Below are 22,456 nucleotides of genomic sequence, written 5' to 3' on the forward strand. Positions count from 1 at the left end.
AAGAGCCCTCAGCATGTTCATTATTTCTGTGCTGAAAGCACTTCACTAATTTTGCTGTGTTGCAGCAGGGAACCTTTAACTTTATTTGCTTTTATATGTGGCTTTGCACAGTCGTATCCATTCATAAATGTGAAAACTCACTTCTCTTACTTCCTTAAAGTGTACATATAATTCTTCCACTGGAAACCATTTGCAAACTGCCTGGTTATTTTTAGATCTTTATGCAAAATTACCTCCTTAAAATACATTGTTATTGTATAATAGGTTCACTAAGGCTGTTACTGTTCTCTGTTCTTGTGGTTTGATTTCCAGCAAGTTCACTTCAAGTCAGGAGGTCAGATTCTTTGGACTGGCTGAGCACTGTCAAGTACAAATAGCAAAGGTCCTGAAGGATTCATCATCACAGGATATCCTGGAGGCCAAAATTATAGATTAGTTTTAAAAATGATTAGACAAATTCATAGATATTTGAGCAATTTGGTATTAAATGCAATGATCCAGAAAAATATTCCATACAGCAAGTCCATAACCAGCTGGTTACTATAAATCAGGTTAATATATCTGAAGAAAATAATTCTGCATGTATCTTATACTCTTTTCCTAATGAATGAGAGCTGTTGGAAAGTACTGACTTAAGTGGATATCTGTCCTAACCTACTTTGTACATTCAGGCAATGCTTGTAGCTCTCAGATTCTTCTAAGGTGATTTTCAGAAAAGGCTAAGTAAGGGCACATTAAATCTAACCCAAAGTATCCTAAAATATCAGAAGAGTTGCTACGACAATATGTCTTGTCTCAGCATGGAGAGTTGCATCTGCAGTAACAAAGGAGCCTCAACAGCCTAAACCCCTCCCAGTCATTACAGTAATCTTCCATCATGAACAGATTCAAAGATCTCCAGGAAACAAAAAAAAAAAAAAAAGAAGAGAGAGAATATGCTTCATTAAAGCTACGTCTCTACCCCTTGAGCATACAAGAAGAATCTGGCCCTGCATCTTTAGCTTGTTTAAATCACATAAAAACTTAACTATCTGTTATTGCTTTTTCATAATCCACTTTAATTGTCATTGATTTGTATGTTCAGAAAGTGCCCTGAGCTGACCGAAGCATTTTGTGTGTGTTTGTGGCTGACTACCTGCTCTGTAGTCCCTGAACCACTCTATTCAGGGTCCTTGCTGAAAACCTTTCTTGGGCAAGATCTCCATAGTTTCCAGGCAGGTTTTTGCTCGCAGTGCAAGGATTACACCAGGCAGATCCCTTCTGTATGCATGTTCAGCTGTCACGTTGTTACCCTCCTCCTGGCTTGCATCCTCAAAGGTCATCTACACTTACAAAAAGAACGAATGTATTTTACCAACATGAACTAGCAAAGGGTTATTTAATCAATTATGCAGGAGCAGATTTATTACTGAGAACAATCTGGATAACTACATCACACAAAAATCATATTTAACCAAAAGGACATATAACTTACTGTTATGGAGAGAGAAATAGTGTTTAATTCCTTGAACTCTGTGAGGAGACTACTCCAGTGGAGACAAGATCAAGAAACCCTTTAACGCATGCAAATATATTTCATGTTCTCTGCTTTCCAAAAGCTTGAAAACTTTCATTTTAATTTACAGTTAAGCTGCTGGGCATTTGAATAATACACTATTTGGTGTTTCAAATGAAAGTTCCTGAGTTTGTATGTTAAAATAATAGAATACACAATAATATTTAAAAGTAAGGTATCTGGGCAAAATTTCCATTCAAATAGAGGGTGGGTGAAAAGGACAGCAAAATTTTCTTCTAAATGTCACATGTCAGGGTGACCAGGTTGAGTTTTATCACATGCTGGCCTGATGGAGCATGCCTCCACCACAGCAGGTTTAAAACAGGGGTTATTGCCCCTGCTGAACTTCAGTAAAGATGAGGCCTTGCATGGCACAGGACAAGAAGCTGGGTACCAGCTGAATTTTAGGAAGCTAGAAGCACAGGGACTGAGTTGTTCAGGATGCTGGACAATTGGGTCTCTTGTCCTAACGAACATTTCAGGTGGTGGTGGGAGTGTGTTTCACTGTTTTTACACAGAGTTGGAAATTTTCACTCCTTGGTAAAATTCTTGTTAATCTTCAAAGATTTCTCATGTAGCTACCAGTGCTTCTTGTGAGACATTGAAGCCCTTTCTTTGTTCAAAATGTTTCTGCTTCGTCTACTGTGGTGAATGAAAGTCACAGGTCTCAACCTCCTTCAAGGGTGTAAATCCCTCCAGAGAAAGCTGCATTTTCATTGCTGTGACTGCTAAGCCAGGAAATCCTTCTTCTTGGCCATGTCTGGAGCATGTGCCCTCCACTGGAGGCTGTCAAAATTTACAGCCTGTTTTAGTTGTGTGAAATGGCTAGGATTCAATTTACACTTCGTCTGAGTATGCTGAGGAGCAGTGGGGCATTTTGATGAGACTGGCTCATGGCAATTACATGCAGATGCCCAGTGCCACTCCTTTGGTCACAGATGATTGTTTGGCCAAAGGCAGTTAGGAAGAGGATGTCTCGCTTATGTCTCCAGGTGCAGAGCCTGGCCTAAAACACGAGTTGGATGCTAAGGAGCAAATAACAGATACATCAGTGAGTGGGACTGAAGCTAACACACATCTCAAGGAGTGAGACAGGGGAATAGCTGCAGACACCTAGCACTGAAAAATACAGCCAGGACAGCTCATGTGCCTGAATGCCAGATTCTGCAGTAGCAGAAAAATCTCAGTAGTTCAAATCACGTGAGCCCACAAAAAACATTAATTAACGTGTTTTGATCTTATATGTGTCAAAAATAAGAAATGAAGGGAAACACTAAGAACAGAGAAAATACAATTAAATTTCTTGAGTACTGTCTGTCTTGATAAATGATATAGTTATTCTTATGACGAAGAAATCAGAAGCACAAGTACAGAATAAATAATACTAATTTATTTAGTATTATTGACAAATGCCATTTTATATTACTATTATTTTTAATATTAATAATACTACCTTATATGGGTTAGATAGAAAAATATCTTGTATTTTATTTGTACAAAACAAGTTTATACATTAGGAAAAATAGACATTGTCTTGATTGACAGAGCTGCTTGAGAACTGGAAAAATGTTGGTTAAAACTACTGATTTTTTGTTTCTGGATGCAATCAATATTTTTAATCTCTTACTAGTGACTTACTGGGCCTAAGGGGGGTGTGTGGGGGGGGAAGAAGCACGTTACTTTTCAGAGCATTTTCCTTAACTATTTAGTAAAGACAATGCTGTGTCTATGGTGTACGCCCAAAAATGTTTGACAATTCAAAGATGTTTAAGTTTATAATAACTACAATGGATGGATGTTGTCATTTTCACATATTTTCTAAGGACAAGTATCTCAGGCTTCATTAGAAAATCTGAATTTAGCTCTTCACTTAATATAGTGTCATTTCATTAAAAATAATAAATCCATGTTCTCAACATGAACTTAATATATACTGTCTATTCATTGACCTCAGTATGAACTAAGGAGTCAGATAATCCTCAGTTTATAAGGCATTTGGGGGAGAAAAAAAAAGTGTCTATATCTATCTTTTATTCTCTCCTCTTTTTTTTTTTTTTTATTTTAATGGCTTTATTCTGACAATATAAATAGTGTCATCTCTACAGACCAAATTGAACGTGTTACCCAACATTATATCATTTGCTTTAATTAAAATAAATTGTGTTTATTTAATTAGGGCACAACAGGAGCTGAATGTGAACATCCAAGGGCAGAATTTGGATCGTAACCTGTATTTGTCCATCAGCAGGTCATGGACAATACAGAACATTCATTTACTTTGAAGGACTTACTGATATGCTGCTTGGCATGCCTTTTCATAACCCTTTGTTCCTAATGCACCCCATCCTGTGAAGGTTGTTGATAACATCCAAAACCAGACTGCATTTCTCTGAAATGAAATTAAGTTTTTGAAATCCCAAACATTTGTAGCACACAAAACTCTCTCAGTGAGTTCTCTAGGAGATCATGTTCAAAATAGCAGTAGCCTTTCTTCTGTCCAGAAAAGCCTGTTGGCTTTTACAGCATGCCATTGAGTGGAATACAGAGCAGCTGCAACAAATTATTTTGTGAACACACAGCTAATCAAGAGCTGTTTCTCTATGTTGCAGCTCACTCGAGAAGATGGTTGTTTGTTTACAGATAACTCATAAACTGAAAAAGAGTTAAACCATAGTTTTGTTAAGAAATATTAAGTGTTATGGCTTTGCTATGGAATAGCAATGTTTTGAGCAAAATTTGATTATGTGAAAAAAATATATATAAACAATATATTGGTTCTAAATTCTGTAGGCAACTTATGTATCATGGAAAACAAGTTAACATCACACACAAAACAATAGAAATAGGACTAACCCCTCCCTTCTCTATATTGTAAGGCTCTTAGCTTGGTCTATGAAGACCAAGCTAAGAAAAGATGCTACAGAAGACCCCATGGGAAAGGTCTCACATCTTCAGGTTACAGGTCTCTGAGCAGGGGCCTGACACTTTCAACGGAGCCCTCTTCTCTCTCTTGGTGAAACTGTTTCTAGGTCGGTCTGCAAGGTCCCTCAAGCAAAGCAAGGCTGGATCTTTCTTTCATGCAACTCATAAATAAGCCTGCTTTTTACAGAGGCATCTTTCCTGAAATTCATGCACGTCTGTCCCTGATTTACCAGTAAAGAATGTGTTCCCTTGTACATATGCAGTTGTACATTTGCATTTGTAAAAATCTGCCTCTAGTTTTCACTTAGAGTGGTGACTATTTTAAGCTATAAGTGTATAATTAATCTGCCATGAAAATTAGTTGTTTATTTATTATGTAAGTATGCCTTTTATTAAAACTGCTTTGTGAAAATCTAATTGCCACTATAGTAATATAGCATAACAGTCCCTCACATAAATACATTATTATTATGTACAGTCACTTATCTGTGAACGAGCTCTGCTACTACTTTCCTTAATTAAGGATACAAAGGGCTCCTTCATCTTTGCATATTCCCTTGCTAGGACATTGATACTCATTATTTCCTAAGTCCAAACACTGAAATTGTGTCAAGAATGCATCTATCACTAGACGGGTACTTATAGTCAGCGGAATTTTCAACTGCGTCAGCAAATTCAGCAATTTGCAATTTCGGTATGTCTGACGTGTTTTTATTGGTGAAGATCACTTTCAAATACCAAGATCATGAGAATGATTCCGTGGTTAGTCTCCTCAGCAGCTGAATGTAATGACAGTAATTAACAGCCTGTGATTAGCAGCCACTCCAGAAAGTCTTTGAATGTTAATTTGCTTCAACTAATATGCAGCACTTCTGTGTAATGAGATCTATGCTATAGGTTCACAGTGAAAGCAAATTATTTTCCAGCATTTAATCATACAAATGATTCTCAGTTAATCACTTGAACAGTAAACCTCAATGTTCTAATAAGTGACATTTGTTTTTCTGTCATTTGATTTATTACAAATATAGGCAACGGTATGGTATATCAAGAACTGCTTCTTCAAAAAAGGTCATGAACACACATGATATTTCTGTGGATCACATTGTAACCAAGGTGATATCATTTTATCAAAGCAAGCTACCTTCAGCCTTCTCTTTGTCCTCCTCTTTTTGGTTCTCTACCCTCTAGTTTGCTTTGGGGGTACCTTTCAGTACAGTATCCAAAGTATCACCCCCAAACTGTTGTCCCCTTTCTGGGCTGTAGGTTTATAGGAAAACCAAACCAATATCAATTCTAGCTTTTCTCTCGAAGTGATTGCAGAGTGTTGAAAAGGAGCGAGATAAAATGAATTTATATTGCCTGGGAATAGGAGAGACCATGAAAAAAATCACAGTGCTACATTCCTTTGTGTCTCACATGTGCTAAGGATAACTGTACTCTGCTGTTAATGATGAAACTATGTCCTAGGTGGAGGAGTCCAACATGATAGAAAAAAATGTTTACTACGAGAGTATAAACTTGAGAGCAAATGTTTTCTGGGTTCTTCCAGCTGCTTGGTCAAGTATTCATTGTGGGCAGTGATACTAAAAATTGCTTTTCTCCAAGGCTGTGTTCAGAAATCCATGAGAAGTGCAAGACTGCACACCCTGCCCTTCCTGCTGCCATGAGATGAACACTAAAACTGTAGACAGCTGAGTGCCACAGGAGATACCTGCATCCCTCAGAGAGTCAGAGGGAAGGGAGTGCCATGCATAGTTGGTGGCAATGGCCGTCTGATTTGGTGGTATCAGCTCAGGGCTGCTAATGGGCTGCTTGCTTTCTTCCTCTGGAGCCCTCTGCAACAGCATGGTCTCTTTGTGGGCCCTGGGGCGTTCTTATATGAAAACGAGTGCAGATTTGTCCATGCCCATTCATGATACTGTCCATCAGTACAACCTTGCTCCACACTTCATCTTATCTAGCTCTTTGTCATGATAATAACACCAGCAGCTTCATTTTGAAATATTGAGTCCTGGTGTGAATATAACACCACCCTTAGGTGGAATCAAAGCATATGCTAGCCCTAAATGTCTTAAGAAATCTGTACAATTTATTATAATTTGGCTATTTGACTGAATTTCCCTCTTGGAACCGTGATCTAAAAGCAAAGCATATGGTAGTAACCTAGTCTATTTTATTATTTCAGACATCCTTGGCACTTTGCAAGCATCTTTGCCTGACGCTTTGTGCAGAGCATGATTCCTTGTTTGGGGAAGGGGTGAGCAGGGAGCATGGGTCTGACTCTGCAAACTGGCACCTGCCAACAGGGACAGGTTTGTAGCTTTTTTTAGCATCAGCCAGCCAGCAGAAGAACGAGAGGATTTTGAAAGTCAGCATTCCTACAGATAGGTAAAATGAAGGGGAATGGATTCTAATCTAATTGTAAATGCTCTGTTTTTAAAACACTTCTTGTCAATAAATCCTTCCATTAACAGACATGCTGACAGCCCAAAGTATGGTCAGATCAGGAGTCTGGCTGCAGTTGTGATATATTTTCATCTTTCAACATACAAAAATTTGTAGAAAGTAATAGATTGAAATGGCTGATTTAAAAACACGTTCAGTCTTGAATAGCTCTTTTTGGTAGAAATACACAGAATTTCCCAGACTACGGCATATTTTCTGCCTTTTATGTTGAGCTTAACACCTAAAAAAGATCCTATCCAGAAACCGATCTGGAGGTTGAGCAAAGGATTGAGACTGAGACCTTGAGCCACAATTATGCTTTTTTGATCTGGGTTATGTTACTAGCAAATTTTAACTTGTATTCTGATTACTGCTCTATGTATTTCAAACTGCTGCCAGTCATATGCAGGTAAGGAACTTTCTTAGTTTGTATTACTTTACTGCCTTTCCAGCCCTGAATCTCCTTCCATTTTTCTAATTATGGCCCTATACAAGCTACTGTGTCCTCTCCGGATATTGAAAATGGGTACCACATATTGCTTAATCTCTTTATTAAGCTAAGGTTTAAATAAATCTCCTGGGCCCATGTTCAGGTTAATCAAGATTAAATCTTTTTCTTTTTTCTTTTTCTTTTTCTTTTTCTTTTCCTTTTCCTTTTCCTTTTCCTTTTCCTTTTCCTTTTCCTTTTCCTTTTCCTTTTCCTTTTCCTTTTCCTTTTCCTTTTCCTTTTCCTTTTCCTTTTCCTTTTCCTTTTCCTTTTCCTTTTCCTTTTCCTTTTCCTTTTCCTTTTTCTTTTTCTTTTTCTTTTTCTTTTTCTTCTTCTTTTTCTTCTTCTTCTTCTTCTTCTTCTTCTTCTTCTTCTTTTTCTTCTTCTTCTTCTTCTTCTTCTTCTTCTTCTTCTTCTTCTTCTTCTTCTTCTTTTTTTTTTTATAATTCAAAACAAAACAACAACAACAAAAAAAGCTTTTGAAATATTCTAGCTCCTGGTGCACTTTCCTCGTTTCTTCTTTTTGTTTATTTCTTCCATTTATAAACTATATATTAAAAGCATGCAGCTCCATCCACTTGTAGAAGTATTCCTCCAATGCTATCATGAGATTCACTAGTGATGTTCTGTAAATGCCAGCCAAAATCTATCTGCAAGAACATCTGCTCAACAGTGCAAAACTGATGTAATTACCAACCATCATCTTTTATCCTCCTGCTGGGGCAACTGCTCCAAAGCATGACTTTTTGCCCTGAGCTAACAAGATCCAGAAACTTGCTGTTATGTACAAGTCTTACTGCAGAAAACTAACACGGCTGATACACAAATTCTCACAGGATTTTTCAGTAGTAAGGGGAACAATACCCAAGTGACGTGGGTCTCATGGAAACATTTCAAATTTTTTGTTTAAGATTTCTGTGTTTTTGCTGCTTTTGGTTCACACATTTTTATTCTACGGGATTAGCTTTAATGCTTGGCAATGACTGTACTAAAGAATTATTTTCAAAAAAATATAAATATAGTAACTGAAAGGATGTCATAGATGCTCAAATTTGATTAATTAAATTATAAACGGTTGTCATCTACATGTGTGTGTAAACAGATGTCAGATACTAGAAGCTGGACATACGGTCATTAATGACTCACTGTTTTTCCTATAAGCAAATGTACTGCTTATGGCTCTGTTTGTGGATGTGATATGTTTCAGAAAGCTGCAATAGATACCCTGTACTTTTCAGCAACTTTTTTCTATGTACTAATGTCTTACTCTCTAGGAATTGCTTCCAACATTTCAAACTTCCAAAACCTTTCAATTAATTACCATTTTGTCTCTTAAGCAAGCTGATAGAGAAATGCTTTGACTTCCCTTGTGCTATCCATCTGACTTCCAGAGAAGACACCTGCTGTTGTGGCAGGTTCCACATCCAGTGTCTCTGGATGACTCTTCAGTTATCACAAGTGTAATGTGCGCCCAAAATGTAAAACCCCAAGCACCTAAGAACATCAAAATTTATGGTTGCAGAGCCATACATTTCTCAAATTACATTGGTTTCACCTCATTCCTGGAGCTCTCTTCCTTGAGTTGGACAAGTTCTATCTCAACATTACATTGGGAAGAAGACAGGATTTTGACTGTGCCTGCATAACCTTTTACTTAAGTACAGGGAAGATCACCTAACCTATGATTTTCAGTCATACTGTTTAAAAAAAAAAAAAAAAAAAAAAAAAGATCTGGATTGCTGAAATGAAATCAAAACTACAAAAAAGCTATTCATGAATTGATAATACTTGATGTGCAAATGCAATGCATTGAGGATGAGGTTTCTGTTGTATTTGTACATGAGTATATTTACAAACCATAGCTAAACTTCTGGTGGAGAAACCTGGCAGCATTGCCTGCCTAAAAATGCATACCTGTGGGACTGAAGGCAGAAGTCCAGCAGCCTCTCTGCTTCTGCATGCCTATGACATCCATCCTAGAGATTTTGATCCTCCCTCAGACTTGCAGTGGGACGAGTTCTGCCTAGCTGAAGCAGATGGGGCTGTGCTGCAAGGAACTGTTTTCAGTCAGGTGTAGCAGGGTTCCAGACATGCAGATATGGAGCCCCTCTCAAAGGTAGTACAGGCAGATGAATACTGGTACAAAGCAGCACTTCCTGTGATGTACATAGATTTCCAAGCAGAATGGTGGGTTTTGCATGCTCTCTGCTATATTCTCACGTCGAGTTATTCATAATCAGCACATATTCTCAGTACTAATGTCAGTAGAGCTATGCTGTGCTGCACCAGCAAAGAGATTCAGCCAGGCTTGGTGACTTAAATATTTCAAGAGCACTTACCTCTTCACTCCATTGCCCCAGACTTTCTGTTAAACCTGTTGATATTTTTATTTCTTTGGACAGCCTTCCTATCTCTAGGTGTCTGCACTTCATCATCTGAGGAAAGATGCAATTGCAATGACAGAACTAGACCTTGTTATGCTATGAGTAATATTACACACAGTCCGGCACTTCTGGAGGGAATCTCGAGCGCTGGTGCTTTATATACATGATAAACAAGGGGAATTTGGTTTGCATTTGAGGTAATTTATTGTATACGCCGCTTCATGTGTAGCTGCTGCTGTGCTGTTCTTTTATGCCAAGATTCATTACGTATAATGGCTTAGCTAACATCTCTGGGACTTCTTAGAAGATGTGTTAAAGAGCCCTAAAAGAAAAGTATGCAGATGATAGCCTCCCATGTTTTTTGTAAATGTTTTAAACATTTGGAATGTGTCATTAAAATTTTAAGAGAAGGAACAGAAGGAAATCACAGTAGTGAATATTTGCTTCTTTCTGCTCATTTTTGGATAATGAATTTTCTGCTTATTGTAGCATATTATGTCGTTCTTTGTCTGTTGACTAGCAGAGGGCTCGAACAGTTATCATATCAGTCAGTAAAAGCAGTGTCTTGTAGTACTCAATAAATATTACAGGTATTCCTGACTCTCTAAAATCTTTCTGCTTTGTGTTTGTTACAGAGATGGAGAGCAAAAGTAAAATGGAGGTAAAAGTCCATCAGATCAGAACAGTGCACCTAGATCCTCTCAGCAGTGCCTTTGCAGAGAGGTAAGTGATAAGGAAGGGTGAGCTGGGAGAATCACATTGTAGAGACCACTGCCTACATCAGACAGCTTACAGTCTGGTTATAAAAGTGAGCTAAATTCCCAGGTGCTGTGCAGCTACAGGTCTAATAAACATTGGTGGTGAGAGTTGCCTAAGTGACTGATGAGCAGCTTTTGCTCTGAACATTGATAAACTTTGAGTGCTAGGGGACCAAACCACTTAAACCACTTGACCCCACACTGCACCTAGAGCTCCAGTTTGAAGCATGTAGGGCAGGGACGCCTAATCTGTCTCCTTTCTACCCATGTTCGCACAACATTGTATAAATATTTTAGTGCTACTTTAAGTCCTAAGCTTAGACTCTCAGACAGGCTTGCAGTCTATCATTTGGATGTTCTGGCTATGGTCTGCTGGGGAAGCTCTGCTGCAGGCTCCATTACCAGGATAGACAGGTCATTCTGAGGTACCTCTATGCAGCATCTCTTGATTCAGGCCTGTTCTCATTTCTCTGGGCTCTTGGTGTCCACACTACACTGCTGGCCCCATGGATGGTTACTTGCAACTTCCAAATCCAGTTTGTGTTGGGTGAGTCTATCATTCATGATCACCTGAACTCATTGTGTATGCAAAGCTACCGCTGGTAGTCCCTCTGGTGTTCCCAGCTCCCTGTGTTTTATTTGGGTTTAGAGCCAGTGATCCTTAATTTTTAGAGTGAGCCTCTGAGACTCCGCTACACAGTTCCTAATACAGGATTCAGTACTTATATTTTATTTAAAACTCAGGGCTTGTTACTACAGCGCTTTTAACATTCTAATATACACATAAAATTTTTATGGCTCACTCTCTTCCTGAGAAGTCTCAGATATAAAACAAATTTTCAAGGAGGAAAAAAAAAAAAAAAAAAAAAAAGCATACAACAGACATGCTTTGCTTTAATTTTGGGCCCAGAATGGTATCTTTCTATGTGTGAATGATATCAATGAAAGCAGAAAATACATTTCCAAGAACAAAGCATGAGGGTATTTTAAAAAGCAGTTTATTTCCCTGCTGGCCTCAGACTGCTGGTCCCTTGCAGGTCATGGGCACAATGGAGAGTCCCTTGGTCAGGACCTGGCAAAGACACGAGAGAGAAGCTCGTCTCTCCTTACAGTGCTGCTAGTGTTCCTGCTTGTGCAAAGCAAGCAGGAAGCCACCAGCGCTGTCATGGCTCCTGTTCCTGCCCAGGTAGTTGTTGGCAGCAAGAATGATGGCTACAAGGTATGTACAAATGGAAATTTTACCTGGGAAATGGTGCTGTCTAATGTTTTTGTGAGTATGAAAAGCCTAAACATGCATCTAACCCAGTGGTCTTCATCATGGGCCAACCCACATTCATCTGAGATTAGCCACAAGCCAAAGTGAACCTTGGCTGAAAGTGAATCAAGCAAGACCAGAGCCTATTTTAATGTTCAAAAGAGTTTGATCATCTGTTTGTTATTATATTAAGATATTTCAGACAGTTCTTCAGTGTTTATTTATCCACATTTTTCATCCACTTCGACAATATATCATAGTAAAAATGCTAATTATTATCATTCTTACTAGTTTGGTTTGGAAGAGTGAATAGCATGGGAAAGCTGCTTATAGCATATTTCCACATGGCTGAAACCAGGAATTACTGGAAATCTCACGTGAGAGAGATTCTTTGGCTCTTTTGGGACTTACAGACCAAAGATATTTAGACACATTAAATTGCAACTTACAGATTTTTATATTAGCAAAACTAGGATGGCTGAATTTTCCAAGATTTTTTCTTCACTAGAAGAACTTTGGTACAGCTCAAAATTAATTATACATGCTTATAAATATGTGAGTGAACACCTTACAAGTCTATATACAGATTAGATTTATAGAGTACAATTCAATACTATTTTACAAAGCAATAAAAGCATTTGCCAATTCTCATGAAAACCAACAATATCTTTGAGTTGTAATAATGCAAATGTTTAATAAATAAGATCCAGTTATCAGCTTCATGGATAGCACAACACAAAATGTTTTCTCATGTCTCTATGTTCTATCTTTATTTTTACCAGCCTTCTCAATTCACCGTTAATAGTTCTCCAGTTTTTGTTGTTGTTTTGACAGTAGACCTTGGAAAATTGTTTTACTTTTCTTACTTTGGATTTCAGGATATGTGGAAAGGCTATTTATTTTTTTGAGGATGTCTGGCAAGGAAATGGGTGTTGTACAGTTCAGTCTATTTGCATGTAGTATGACATTATTTATTTATTATTATTTCTTGGTTGAAAGAAAACCTTGTGATCTACTGTCCTGAAAAGCTGTTACAGTGGGTATTTTCCTGTATTTACTCTGGAAAAACAAAGCCAAATTTCAACGTGATATAAAAAGATGTAAAAGAATCTAGTTTATTTTGCTGGATGCTTTCATACTAGACTAGTAGCTTTCACCTGCTACTTAACATCAAATGGCAACACAGTGCTTAAGGAATGATTTATTTGTCAAAGATTAGGGTTTTTTCTTCCATAGGAGATGACACAGGGTGTAACAGCTCTAGAAGCAGGTATTGTTGATTCTAGCTACTTCATATGTGAAGTTCAAATTAACACCAAAAAGATAATATATATATATTCCCCTTTGCTAGAATTCTCTCATCCTTTGACAGAATTCTTTCAAACTGCATTCCCAATTCCTCCAAGCTCCAAGGAGGAACTCATAATTCATCAGTGGCCAGACATCCATATGTGCTTATATCAGGGCAAAGCACCTGCAGCAAACATTGCAGTGTGTGATTCTTGGTGGATTTTAAAATGCATCCAGGATTTGGAACTGACCTGGGAGGTGAGTTACTGCCTGCTTGGCCACATGTTGGCAGGACCCTCATCGACCTGCAGAAGACCCACCTGTGGCAGTGGCAGCAGTCCCTTTTGTAAGTAAGAATTGTGTTCTTTGAAGTTTGTTGTTGTCTTGATGTTGTATTTGGGAGCATGGATTAAGTTAAATATTGCATTGGCTTGGAGCTCATGCCACTCTGCCTCACCAGAGCCAGAAGGACAAGCGGACAGGTCGTTTTCTGCTTTGTTAAGAGATCTGAAGGTCAGAGCATCAAAATGGTAATTTCAGTCAGAGCCAGCCTAGCTGCTCTGCAGTCTAACAGAGTTACTGTAGGCTGTAGGTCTTAATGCATGCAGAGACTGTGATCTAATTCTAAGCACTGCTTGTTGGGTCAGATCTGGTTGACTCAAACCTTGATGTTTCATCCCATCAGGTTGTTCCTGAGAGGCTGCCTCCCTGCAGCAAATGAAATACAAAGAAGGACGGAAATGGAGCCCTTGCTTTGCTGAACAAGCACAAAACTTCTTGTTAAGGATTACCATTTAGAAAATAATCCACAGTTGCTTTTAGTGTAATCTCAGCAGACATACTATATTCACTATTGAAGCTTTTGCATTACTATCAAGTACCACACAAAGGCAATCCTGGCAAAAAAAAATGATAGGGGTAAAAAGTGGGGATTGGAAGGAAGAGGATGCATTAATTTCTTCTTGTCGCTCAATTAAGTCCAGTAATGCTAAGTAGCAGGATGTTGTTACAACAGGAGGGAGGCACTGTTGTTAAATCAGTTTTATCCTGAAACGAGAGAGGAATTCGCCATGGCTTGATTTCACATGTAAATACAAGAATTTATTGTGACTGTATAATAACTAATAGTGATTTGTAGGCACTTTAAAGAACAATAGTATATTTAAAACAAATATACAGAGGCATTTAGAACCTTAATATCACCCTCCCCTGATGCACAAGACTGTGCCCAGCCCCAGTTCACTAACACTAGCAGCAACGGCATTTATATAGCAATAGTGAGTAACATTTTTCAAGATGTCATAGGTACTGTACTAGTAGAAAAACAAACAAATTAGCAAAATGAAAGCAGAGCACAGCACTTAATCAGGTAGTTGTCTCATTTAAATCAGTGGGTTGACTCATTTTCCTATAATTGTGCATGTTTTTAAGGTATGGTTGGTATGTCACGTGTATGTAATCTGATAATTGTTTCTATCCATTTCCCTTGGATTTGTCCTACCTTCAGGGAAAGGATTCTATTCTTTTGTTACCTGTTGTAGGGTGGCCAGCATAGGTAGGTGCAAGACAAGAGCTTGTAAGCACTACAATAGGATGCATAGTAACAGTCTTAGATTAAAACAAGTTAATTGATGCTGAAGGGATGGCAAAGTGCATAAGTTGCCTTATCACAGTGATACTGTGGCAACCTTGCAGTGAAAAGTGATGGGGTAGCAGGATAAACAGCCTCTGCCACCTTCAGTGAAACCAGTGGCAGCCAAGCCAGGTAGGCACAATTACAAGCAGGGAGCTCTGGCAAAGAGGGGGAGTGCAGGTGGTGGGGAACAGTAGTAAAATGATGTGTTTTATGTTACTGGTGTCCTGTCTTTTATTTACTTTAGTCTGCTGGCAGGATGTTTCTCTGTAAACATTACCACAAAACACTTAAACAGGAATAAAAGTAACTTTTATGGAAGGAATTTAAAAGTAGTCTCTGGAAAACATGCAAGAACTGCCATGTGGACTCCACATCTTCTTCAAAGTAGACTGAACACAGCAGGAATCTACTACTGTCACCAAAAACAAATCCAAACTGCACCTTTTAATATTTATATAATTGAAAGTACAAATCAAGATTGCTGCCTGAAAGCACTCACATTTCAAGACAGTAAAAGAGTCCAAGTCGCCTTTTCAAACTTGTAATAGAGTATGTAACACCAAATTAAGCCCGTAGTACTGGCATAAACCACCAACATCAGGACAATAGCGCTTACCACATATTGCAAAATATAACTTTCCATTCTTTGGACTAATTAGAAAGGCAGCCAGTAGCACCAGTATGGTTCTGTCAGCATTTCCACAATAAAACCCCCTTTTCAGGGCTTTATAACTTGGCTGTAAAAAATTAGCTTCAGGCTGCAGCTTGGCATGCCTTGGTTCACCCCAGCAGCACGCCGAGCCGTACATGTGGTTATGTGTGTGGTTTGTTGATTGTTTCCTAAATGCAAATTTTCATTGAAATTAGTTTTGCTACTTCTTGGAAGACAGTAATAAAAGGAACCAATGTTTAAATGAGTGCAGTTACATTCTTTGGCAGTCTCTCGTGGCGAGTTAATTGTTAAAAGTATAAATGTTTGAGGTGAGAAGCAAACAGCTTTGTGACACTTTTTTGTTTTAAATTAAACCATCTCAAGGAAAGTTTGAAAGCAGGTTTCTGCACTTGCACATTGATCTTATTTCACAGGGCGTGATCCTGACTTCAAGAGAGACACCATCCAGCAGCTTTGATGGAAAGGACCCAACAAGAGCAGCTCAAATGAGGGTGCAGGTATTCAGGGCGTCCCTGGAACAACTGTGCCACAGGGAGGACTAGCGTACCCCCGAGCTGCAGGGGTGTCAAAGCCATGAAGTGTTCAGGTGGGGAAGCCATTGACAGTTTCCTCCACAGTGCACGTGGTGGTGACAAAGTCAGCCTCTCCGAGGCTTATGCCACAGGAGGACCTGAGGGATCTCTTATAGTTGCGGGTCATCAGCCAACATTCATTAAATATCTGTGTTATGGACCAACACAGTCCATTGGTTAAAAGTGTGGCATACCCCAACCATGCCCACAAACTTTGAAGTGAATTGGGTAGCATCAATAATCTCATCAAAAATTCATCTATTTCAGCCTTACTGTGGTCTGTAGAAATGCCCCAGAGTCAGGATACCTGCTACCATGCAGCTGGAAATACTGTGGCATGGAGAGAGAAGTGGAAGTGGAAAGGAGATCAGAAAGGCTGGTAAGATGGCCATAGCTGGCTTATTTTTTTTTTCAGGTGTATCTTCCTCATTTTCACGTGGTTTAAATTTGTTTGCATGTTTTGATTTTTTTAGTGTTTTTATAACAGTTGCTTATTAAAAAAAAAAATAAATGCAAAAAATACTATACATAGCAGCCAGCTTCACTTCTTCCAGGACAGCAAATAAGAAAAATACTGTAAAAACACATAGGAGGTGGAAAATGTCATCAATATGCACTAACATATTCTTCAAATCATTCTTCAATGTAGTATCATGAAGAAAACTAACAATCCACATCCAGTATTCCTCAATCAATGAACAGTTGAAGATGAAAATTAATATTATAGAGTAGAATAACCAATTATAAGCCAATTCAAAAATCTATTAATCATAGACTCATTTTTGCAAGGGGTGGATGAGATTTGAAAGGGAGGGAAAGAGAGCGATTAAGCAGCCCTGACCCAGCTCACCAGCTTCACGAGCACAGAGCTTTGCCACCACCCCAAAAAGAGAGCTGATGGCTGGTGAACAAGTGGGATATCTGGGCTCAGCTCACCTCTCTGAGTGCAAAAAGCCAGCCGCAAAACTGGCTCTCACACAGAGATCTCTCATGCTCAGGCTCTCCATCAGGTCAGCAGAATTTTGTTCCAGCTTTAATTTTCTCCAAGAGTAGCAAGCCTCTTTCCCTGCCAGGATATCCTTGAACACATAAACCTAATTAAGCCAAGGTAAACTGATCATTAGGCTTTCAAGTATGTGTCTGCTGATGTTTTATAAGGCTAGAGTCTACTTAAAATTTCACCTCCTGCAGCCACCCAAGGTTGACCATGGAAGTCTACTGAAACAACAGTCAAAGGCTCCCAGGTTTCTGTGAGAGCCTCTAAGTGTCTCGCAATTATTGAGGCTGCCCAGACCACTGTAGCTGACATGAGGATTATACCCAAATTTCTTTTTACCCGTTCCGGCTCTGAGGGAGCCCGTGCTCTGAATAGCTGCTGTGACTTCAACCTACGGTCATGGGCATCCTAACAGTGTGCCAGCAAGAAAAAAAAAGTGAAGGGGCACAGGAGACACAACATGCTGATTTAGGCACAAACTGAATTACATTTATGACCTTGAGGACCTGTTTAAATTTTCGGGGTTTTCTCCACATGCAGTAATTATCACACTCTGGCTGTGATCATGCAGTTGCTCATCAAGTGCTGGCACTGATTGGAAAGCAAACAAAATCTAGTGCTCTGTGTCCCCCTTTTCTCCCCTTCCAAACATGTCTCCCCAGCCCAGTCCCAGCACACACAGACAGCTCGCTCTTATGCAAACAGCTCCAGTCCTTCAGGAGTAAACATTGGCCCCATGACCAGACACCTTCTAAAATAAACAAACTGAATGCACTGAATAGAGAGGGTATGCACTGCTCCCTAACCCACTGCTTTCCTGCTGACCCTATACAGGCAACTTTGGGACCACACGGTCCAAAGCTGACTTCTTCAATCCACGTTTAAGACACAACATTGGCACTGCTCGTCCCAGCTTCAGCTCCTTGCAAGTTTAGTTCACGCCTAACTGTGAGGCAGGACCAGGCAGGTAGATACATGAGAAAAGACCTGGAGGCATTATGGATTGGTTGACAGCCCTGGCCATGATTAGCCTCTGTCCGTCCTCATGCTTGTTTCCCCCTTTCTTATTAGAGACCGGTGAGCAAGAAGACAGGTGTTTTTTCCTGCTTTGAATGCTGCATGCATTTCTTTATGCTTTAGCAGGCCTTCTGTGATAGCAAATATCTCACGTACCATTTTGCTTGGAGAGGTATTTGATCCCATTGTGCTTTGCTCCCACAGTACTTTCAGCAATACTCAACAGCCTGTGGGCTCTGGCCCTGCTTTCTTAAATTTTGGGATGTGCTGACTAAACTACAGGACTAACTACATGCAGGCAGGGACATGGGGCCCAACTCTTTGTGGCAGAAAGTCAGAAAATGAAAGGAAAGGAATGTGAAAGCTTTATCACCACATCCTGCTCAAAAAAAAAAAAAAATTAAAATGTAGCAAATGTTATTATAATTCAGGATTATAATTTATTATTATAAATTATAATTTATGAAAGTCTTTTGTGGATTAGTAGGGCTTTCAGGACATCAGTATCCTTGCTATTATGCTGTCACTTCCCAGGACTATGTGGCCTCCATAGCTTTGTGCACTGAATAAGCACTTCCAAGTATTTCAAGATATCCTTTGTCTGTTTGGAATCCATTTGATCTATTTTATCTGAAAGATGCTGTCTGACTTTCTTTTTCCCTTCCCTTGCCCAGCTCATGTTTTAATGAATCAAATCTGCAGACAGCAGTTCTGATTTCAGTACTTCAGCAAGAGTCTCCTCTATGATTTCTGCAAGGTTGCACACAACCTGACTGAACAGGAACCCAAAGTCTGCTGTCAGTGGCTTTGCTGAGATCACAGGAGTAATGGAAGACAAAAATCAAACTACATCCTGGCTGCACAGTGCTGGCTGCTCGCGAAAGTGCAAGCATCAGGCTGGAATCAGAAGTGGCACAAGAGGTAAGTCAGGGCATGTACCTGTGTCTGAATGTAACTGGTCTGAATTCAGTGATCAGAACTGAAGATGGAGTCTGAAAAGGGAAACATAGCAAAGAATAGGACAAAATATATTCCTTAGATATTCTTCAGCTTCAAATTGTTATTAAATGTGTGCCTCATGCTGAACATGACCCAGCCTGACACAGGCTGGAAAGGGACACCACAGCCTCAGCACTGCCTGTGACTGGCCTCACAACAGCGGGGCTTGAGAAAGCTGGAAAGGAGAGCGGGGAGTTTTTAAAATGTATATATTAGTATTTAAAAATCTCATAATATTCTTCATCAGAACTGAATCATTCAAGCTACCAACTATGCAGACGTATGCGTATATCCATATCTACAAGCAATGTGAATGTAGTTAATAATAATGCCCATTACTTCCTCGGCATATTTTAAACTAAAGACAACTTAGTGATTTGTACTCTTCTGACAGCCAGCAGGAAGCAGCAGAAAATACCACGTAGTGGTATTAGTGCCCTTGCCTGCCTGTGCTGAAATTTTGCATGCTTGTGCTGCACCAGCCCCATCGCCCAGCTGCCACTGCCCACTCCCTGCGTCAGCTTGTCGCCTGTGAACGCTTCCAGGTCACCCTGGTGGAAAACAGGGACTCCGGGGAAGTTGGAGCACTGTGCTAGCTGTGGGTTTGGCCCCCTGTAAAAAGAGGTAGGCATCCTTCCTTTCCCTCGCTTTCTCTCTAACAAGAAATTTCCATCTCAAATGCAGCAACTCATACAACTCTCTTCATCTTTTTTTATCTGAAGCTCTCAGTCTCCTGATGATGAGCAAAAGCTAAATTATACAAAGCAACAGAAAGAGGATGCCAGTTATGATTAGGCTAAATTTAATGCACTCTCCCATGTATTTTAATGCTTTATGTACAGCTATGCATGCAGGTAAAGGGACAGATTGAAAATAGTCGGGAAAATGGAAGGAAATGAAGTTCATAGCAAAAGCTGTGTTTCACCAAATGGAAAGCATTTAAAGACTGGGAATTGCCTCTTTCTTTCACCCATGTCTCCCTCCCAACTCTATCAGCCAACTTTCTGCTAACCCTTCCTCTGCTTTTAGTTATCAACTTGCTTTTTTTTATCCCATTCATAGGAAAAGAAAGCAAGCAGACAAGAATGAAAAACAGAATTAGATAAATATCTGGCAATGTTTCATGAGAAGCATATCCTAGAGAGAGCAACAACAATCTCAATAAGGTTCAACTTTTCTTTTTTGCTTGTTTTAAGGACAGTTGCTTGGCAGTTCCATGTTTCCCATGTGTGCTTTGCAGTTTATATGTAAATGTAAACTTCCTCCCTTGAGAATCACCCCACAAAGAAACAATAATGGGGAAAACTTTGGGGGAGATATTTGTAAATGATAAAAATCTTATGCATCTGTAGTAACATGTTTTGTATAAAGATTTTAAAAGCAACCTTTTTATTTTCATATATATGAAATTTAAAACATTACTTTTCTTGAAACCAGTAACCATACAGATAGGTATGCAGGGATGGGGAGGGACAAACAAACCTAAAGATGACAGATCTGTACAGAACATTGTTAGTATGCCAGATCTTATTACAGAGCAGTAGGAGGCCTTGTACACTACGTACCAGCTCTATGGGGACCTCCATATTTAAAACAAGATGAAAAAAATGTGATTTGAAAAGCCCCTCATGGACAGCCTTCAAAGGCACAGACAGGTTCTGACTGGATTAACATTTATTGACTGTTTAAGCCTGCTTTTTTTGCTTCAGGACAGAGATACACGAGTTTAATTGCAGAGGCTGTTCTGCCAACTGATCACCAGAGTGGCAACCAAAGCTTTACTAATCGGTCCTTCATTAAAGAAAAGTCTCTATTACAAAACAAATTAAGCATGCTCTGATCCTAACCTGCAGGTCCAATGGCATTACAGCAAAGTTTAAGCTGTTAGAGCACTGAAAAACTTATTAAGGTTTAGCGCTGAGATAGCACTTTTGTATTGATTTTACAATACACAGGTATTATGATTTATGGAGTGCTAGTGTCACTCTAACAAGCTGAAGGACACACAATATCATCTCCAACATCATTAAAATTCAGAAGCCTCTAGAACTAACTCATCAACCACTGTACATTGTCACAGACTATAGAGCTGTATTCCACTTGTAAATGCCTTAAGCTTTCTGGACAGTTGTCTTCCTGAATCATTTAATTAAAAAACAGAGAGAGAGAGAGCACCTAAACTCCACATGCACTTTAAAAATTAACTAACTGCAAATGTTTCACACAGGTAACAGAACGGCGCTATTATTTACTATCACCTCTAGCAAAATGAGTTTTTCTGCCTTCTGTCGCTTGAATACTAGGTGAGTACCACGTCTCCTGGAAATACCTGGCTGATCTGAGCTGAAACTGGAAGGCTTTGACACGCTAGCAGAAAGCCATGCATCGTTTTGCCTCACTGTACCAGGCATCTTTTATTTTGCTGAACTTCGGGTACCGAGGCTCAGACCAAAGACGGCCCTCCCTCCCAGGTGCCTACCCATAATAAATAAATAAATAAATAGGACAAAAACCGGTACTGCCCGCTCTGTCCTCCGTGGGACCCCCCGAGCAGCCGCACGGGGCTGGGACCCAACGCTTCGGTCCCGGCCCCGGCCCTGGTGCGCGGTGGTTCCGCGGTGCGCTGGAGACCCCTGTCGGCGCCTCGCCGCAAGCGGGCCTCCGAGCCGTCCCCCAGCGCAAACTTGGTGTTTTTGCAGCCGGCAAGGGAAGGTGCCGAGCGCAGGAACAACTTTGTGGTTCTTCTGGGGATGCTTGACCACAGGAAGACCTCCGTGCTCGGCTTGTTGGACGCGCACAGACGATAATATCTATAGCATTGAAATGCCTCTGGTCTGGCTGAAGAAATTTGTTTTGGTAAAATCCCAGTTTGTCACCCTGAGCTGCACTAAGTAGTTGCTGTTTGTAATTATATCGATGGGAATCCTCACGCTGCTTCTCTCCTGTGGTATAATTCACGCAGCCCACGTGTGGTCACTTAATGCCCACACTACCAAATTGCTCAAAACAAGGAATGTAGAGCTGACTGCATGATCCAGCTGAGTACCAAAACCATTTGTTTTTAATAACACAGTGTGAGATGCCCAGTGTTATATAATATGCATTCCCACTCTTTTCTTTTGCATGGTGATTGCTGGTATTATTTCTCACCTCAGGTCATGAAAAGTATTTTATCATTACTCTATTTGCTATACAAATATAAACAAATATAGAAGCACACGTTCTGCTGATGATCTTTTGTACATGCAGCTCCCCTTACAAGCTGGGGGAATGTTTCATGTGAAAGGACTTCCAAGTCAGGCGATTTGGACGCTAAGCTTATCAGAAAGCAGTGTTATCTGATGAGCTCCAGCGCGTCCTAAATTGACAGAGCCTTGTTATGTGCACAATGCTCCTGCTTAGCATATATGTATTCATTTTTCGTCAGAATTTGGAAATATCTAAACCTTTTTTTTTTAGATCT

The 22,456-nt window shown here is 39.7% G+C and overlaps 1 protein-coding gene across 1 annotated transcript; it reads left to right on the top strand.

Annotated features, from left to right (window-relative positions):
* The first annotated feature begins 9,872 nt into the window (after positions 1–9,872).
* Positions 9,873–22,205, top strand: LOC311429428 (uncharacterized protein). Its single transcript, XM_084540512.1, has 8 exons — positions 9,873–9,993; positions 10,432–10,519; positions 11,592–11,773; positions 13,337–13,445; positions 16,248–16,359; positions 18,669–18,915; positions 20,056–20,159; positions 21,221–22,205. The coding sequence occupies exons 3-6, from the start codon at positions 11,720–11,722 to the stop codon at positions 18,739–18,741; spliced, it is 348 nt and encodes a 115-aa protein (XP_084396638.1). The 5' UTR covers positions 9,873–9,993; positions 10,432–10,519; positions 11,592–11,719; the 3' UTR covers positions 18,742–18,915; positions 20,056–20,159; positions 21,221–22,205.
* Positions 22,206–22,456: the final 251 nt, after the last annotated feature.

Source organism: Aythya ferina (assembly GCF_964211825.1).
Source record: "Aythya ferina genome assembly, contig: HAP1_SCAFFOLD_1068, whole genome shotgun sequence".
Lineage (NCBI taxonomy): Eukaryota > Metazoa > Chordata > Aves > Anseriformes > Anatidae > Aythya > Aythya ferina.

What these genes read in the sequence shown, in the direction of transcription:
- LOC311429428 (XM_084540512.1), top strand. Translation starts at nt 11,720, where the DNA reads ATGGCTCCTGTTCCTGCCCAGGTAGTTGTTGGCAGCAAGAATGATGGC. An exon ending in CAGTGGCAGCAGTCCCTTTT is followed by an intron (nt 13,446 to 16,247) that starts GTAAGTAAGAAT and finishes CATCTATTTCAG; the next exon opens with CCTTACTGTGGTCTGTAGAA. An exon ending in AAAGGAGATCAGAAAGGCTG is followed by an intron (nt 16,360 to 18,668) that starts GTAAGATGGCCA and finishes TCCCTTGCCCAG; the next exon opens with CTCATGTTTTAATGAATCAA.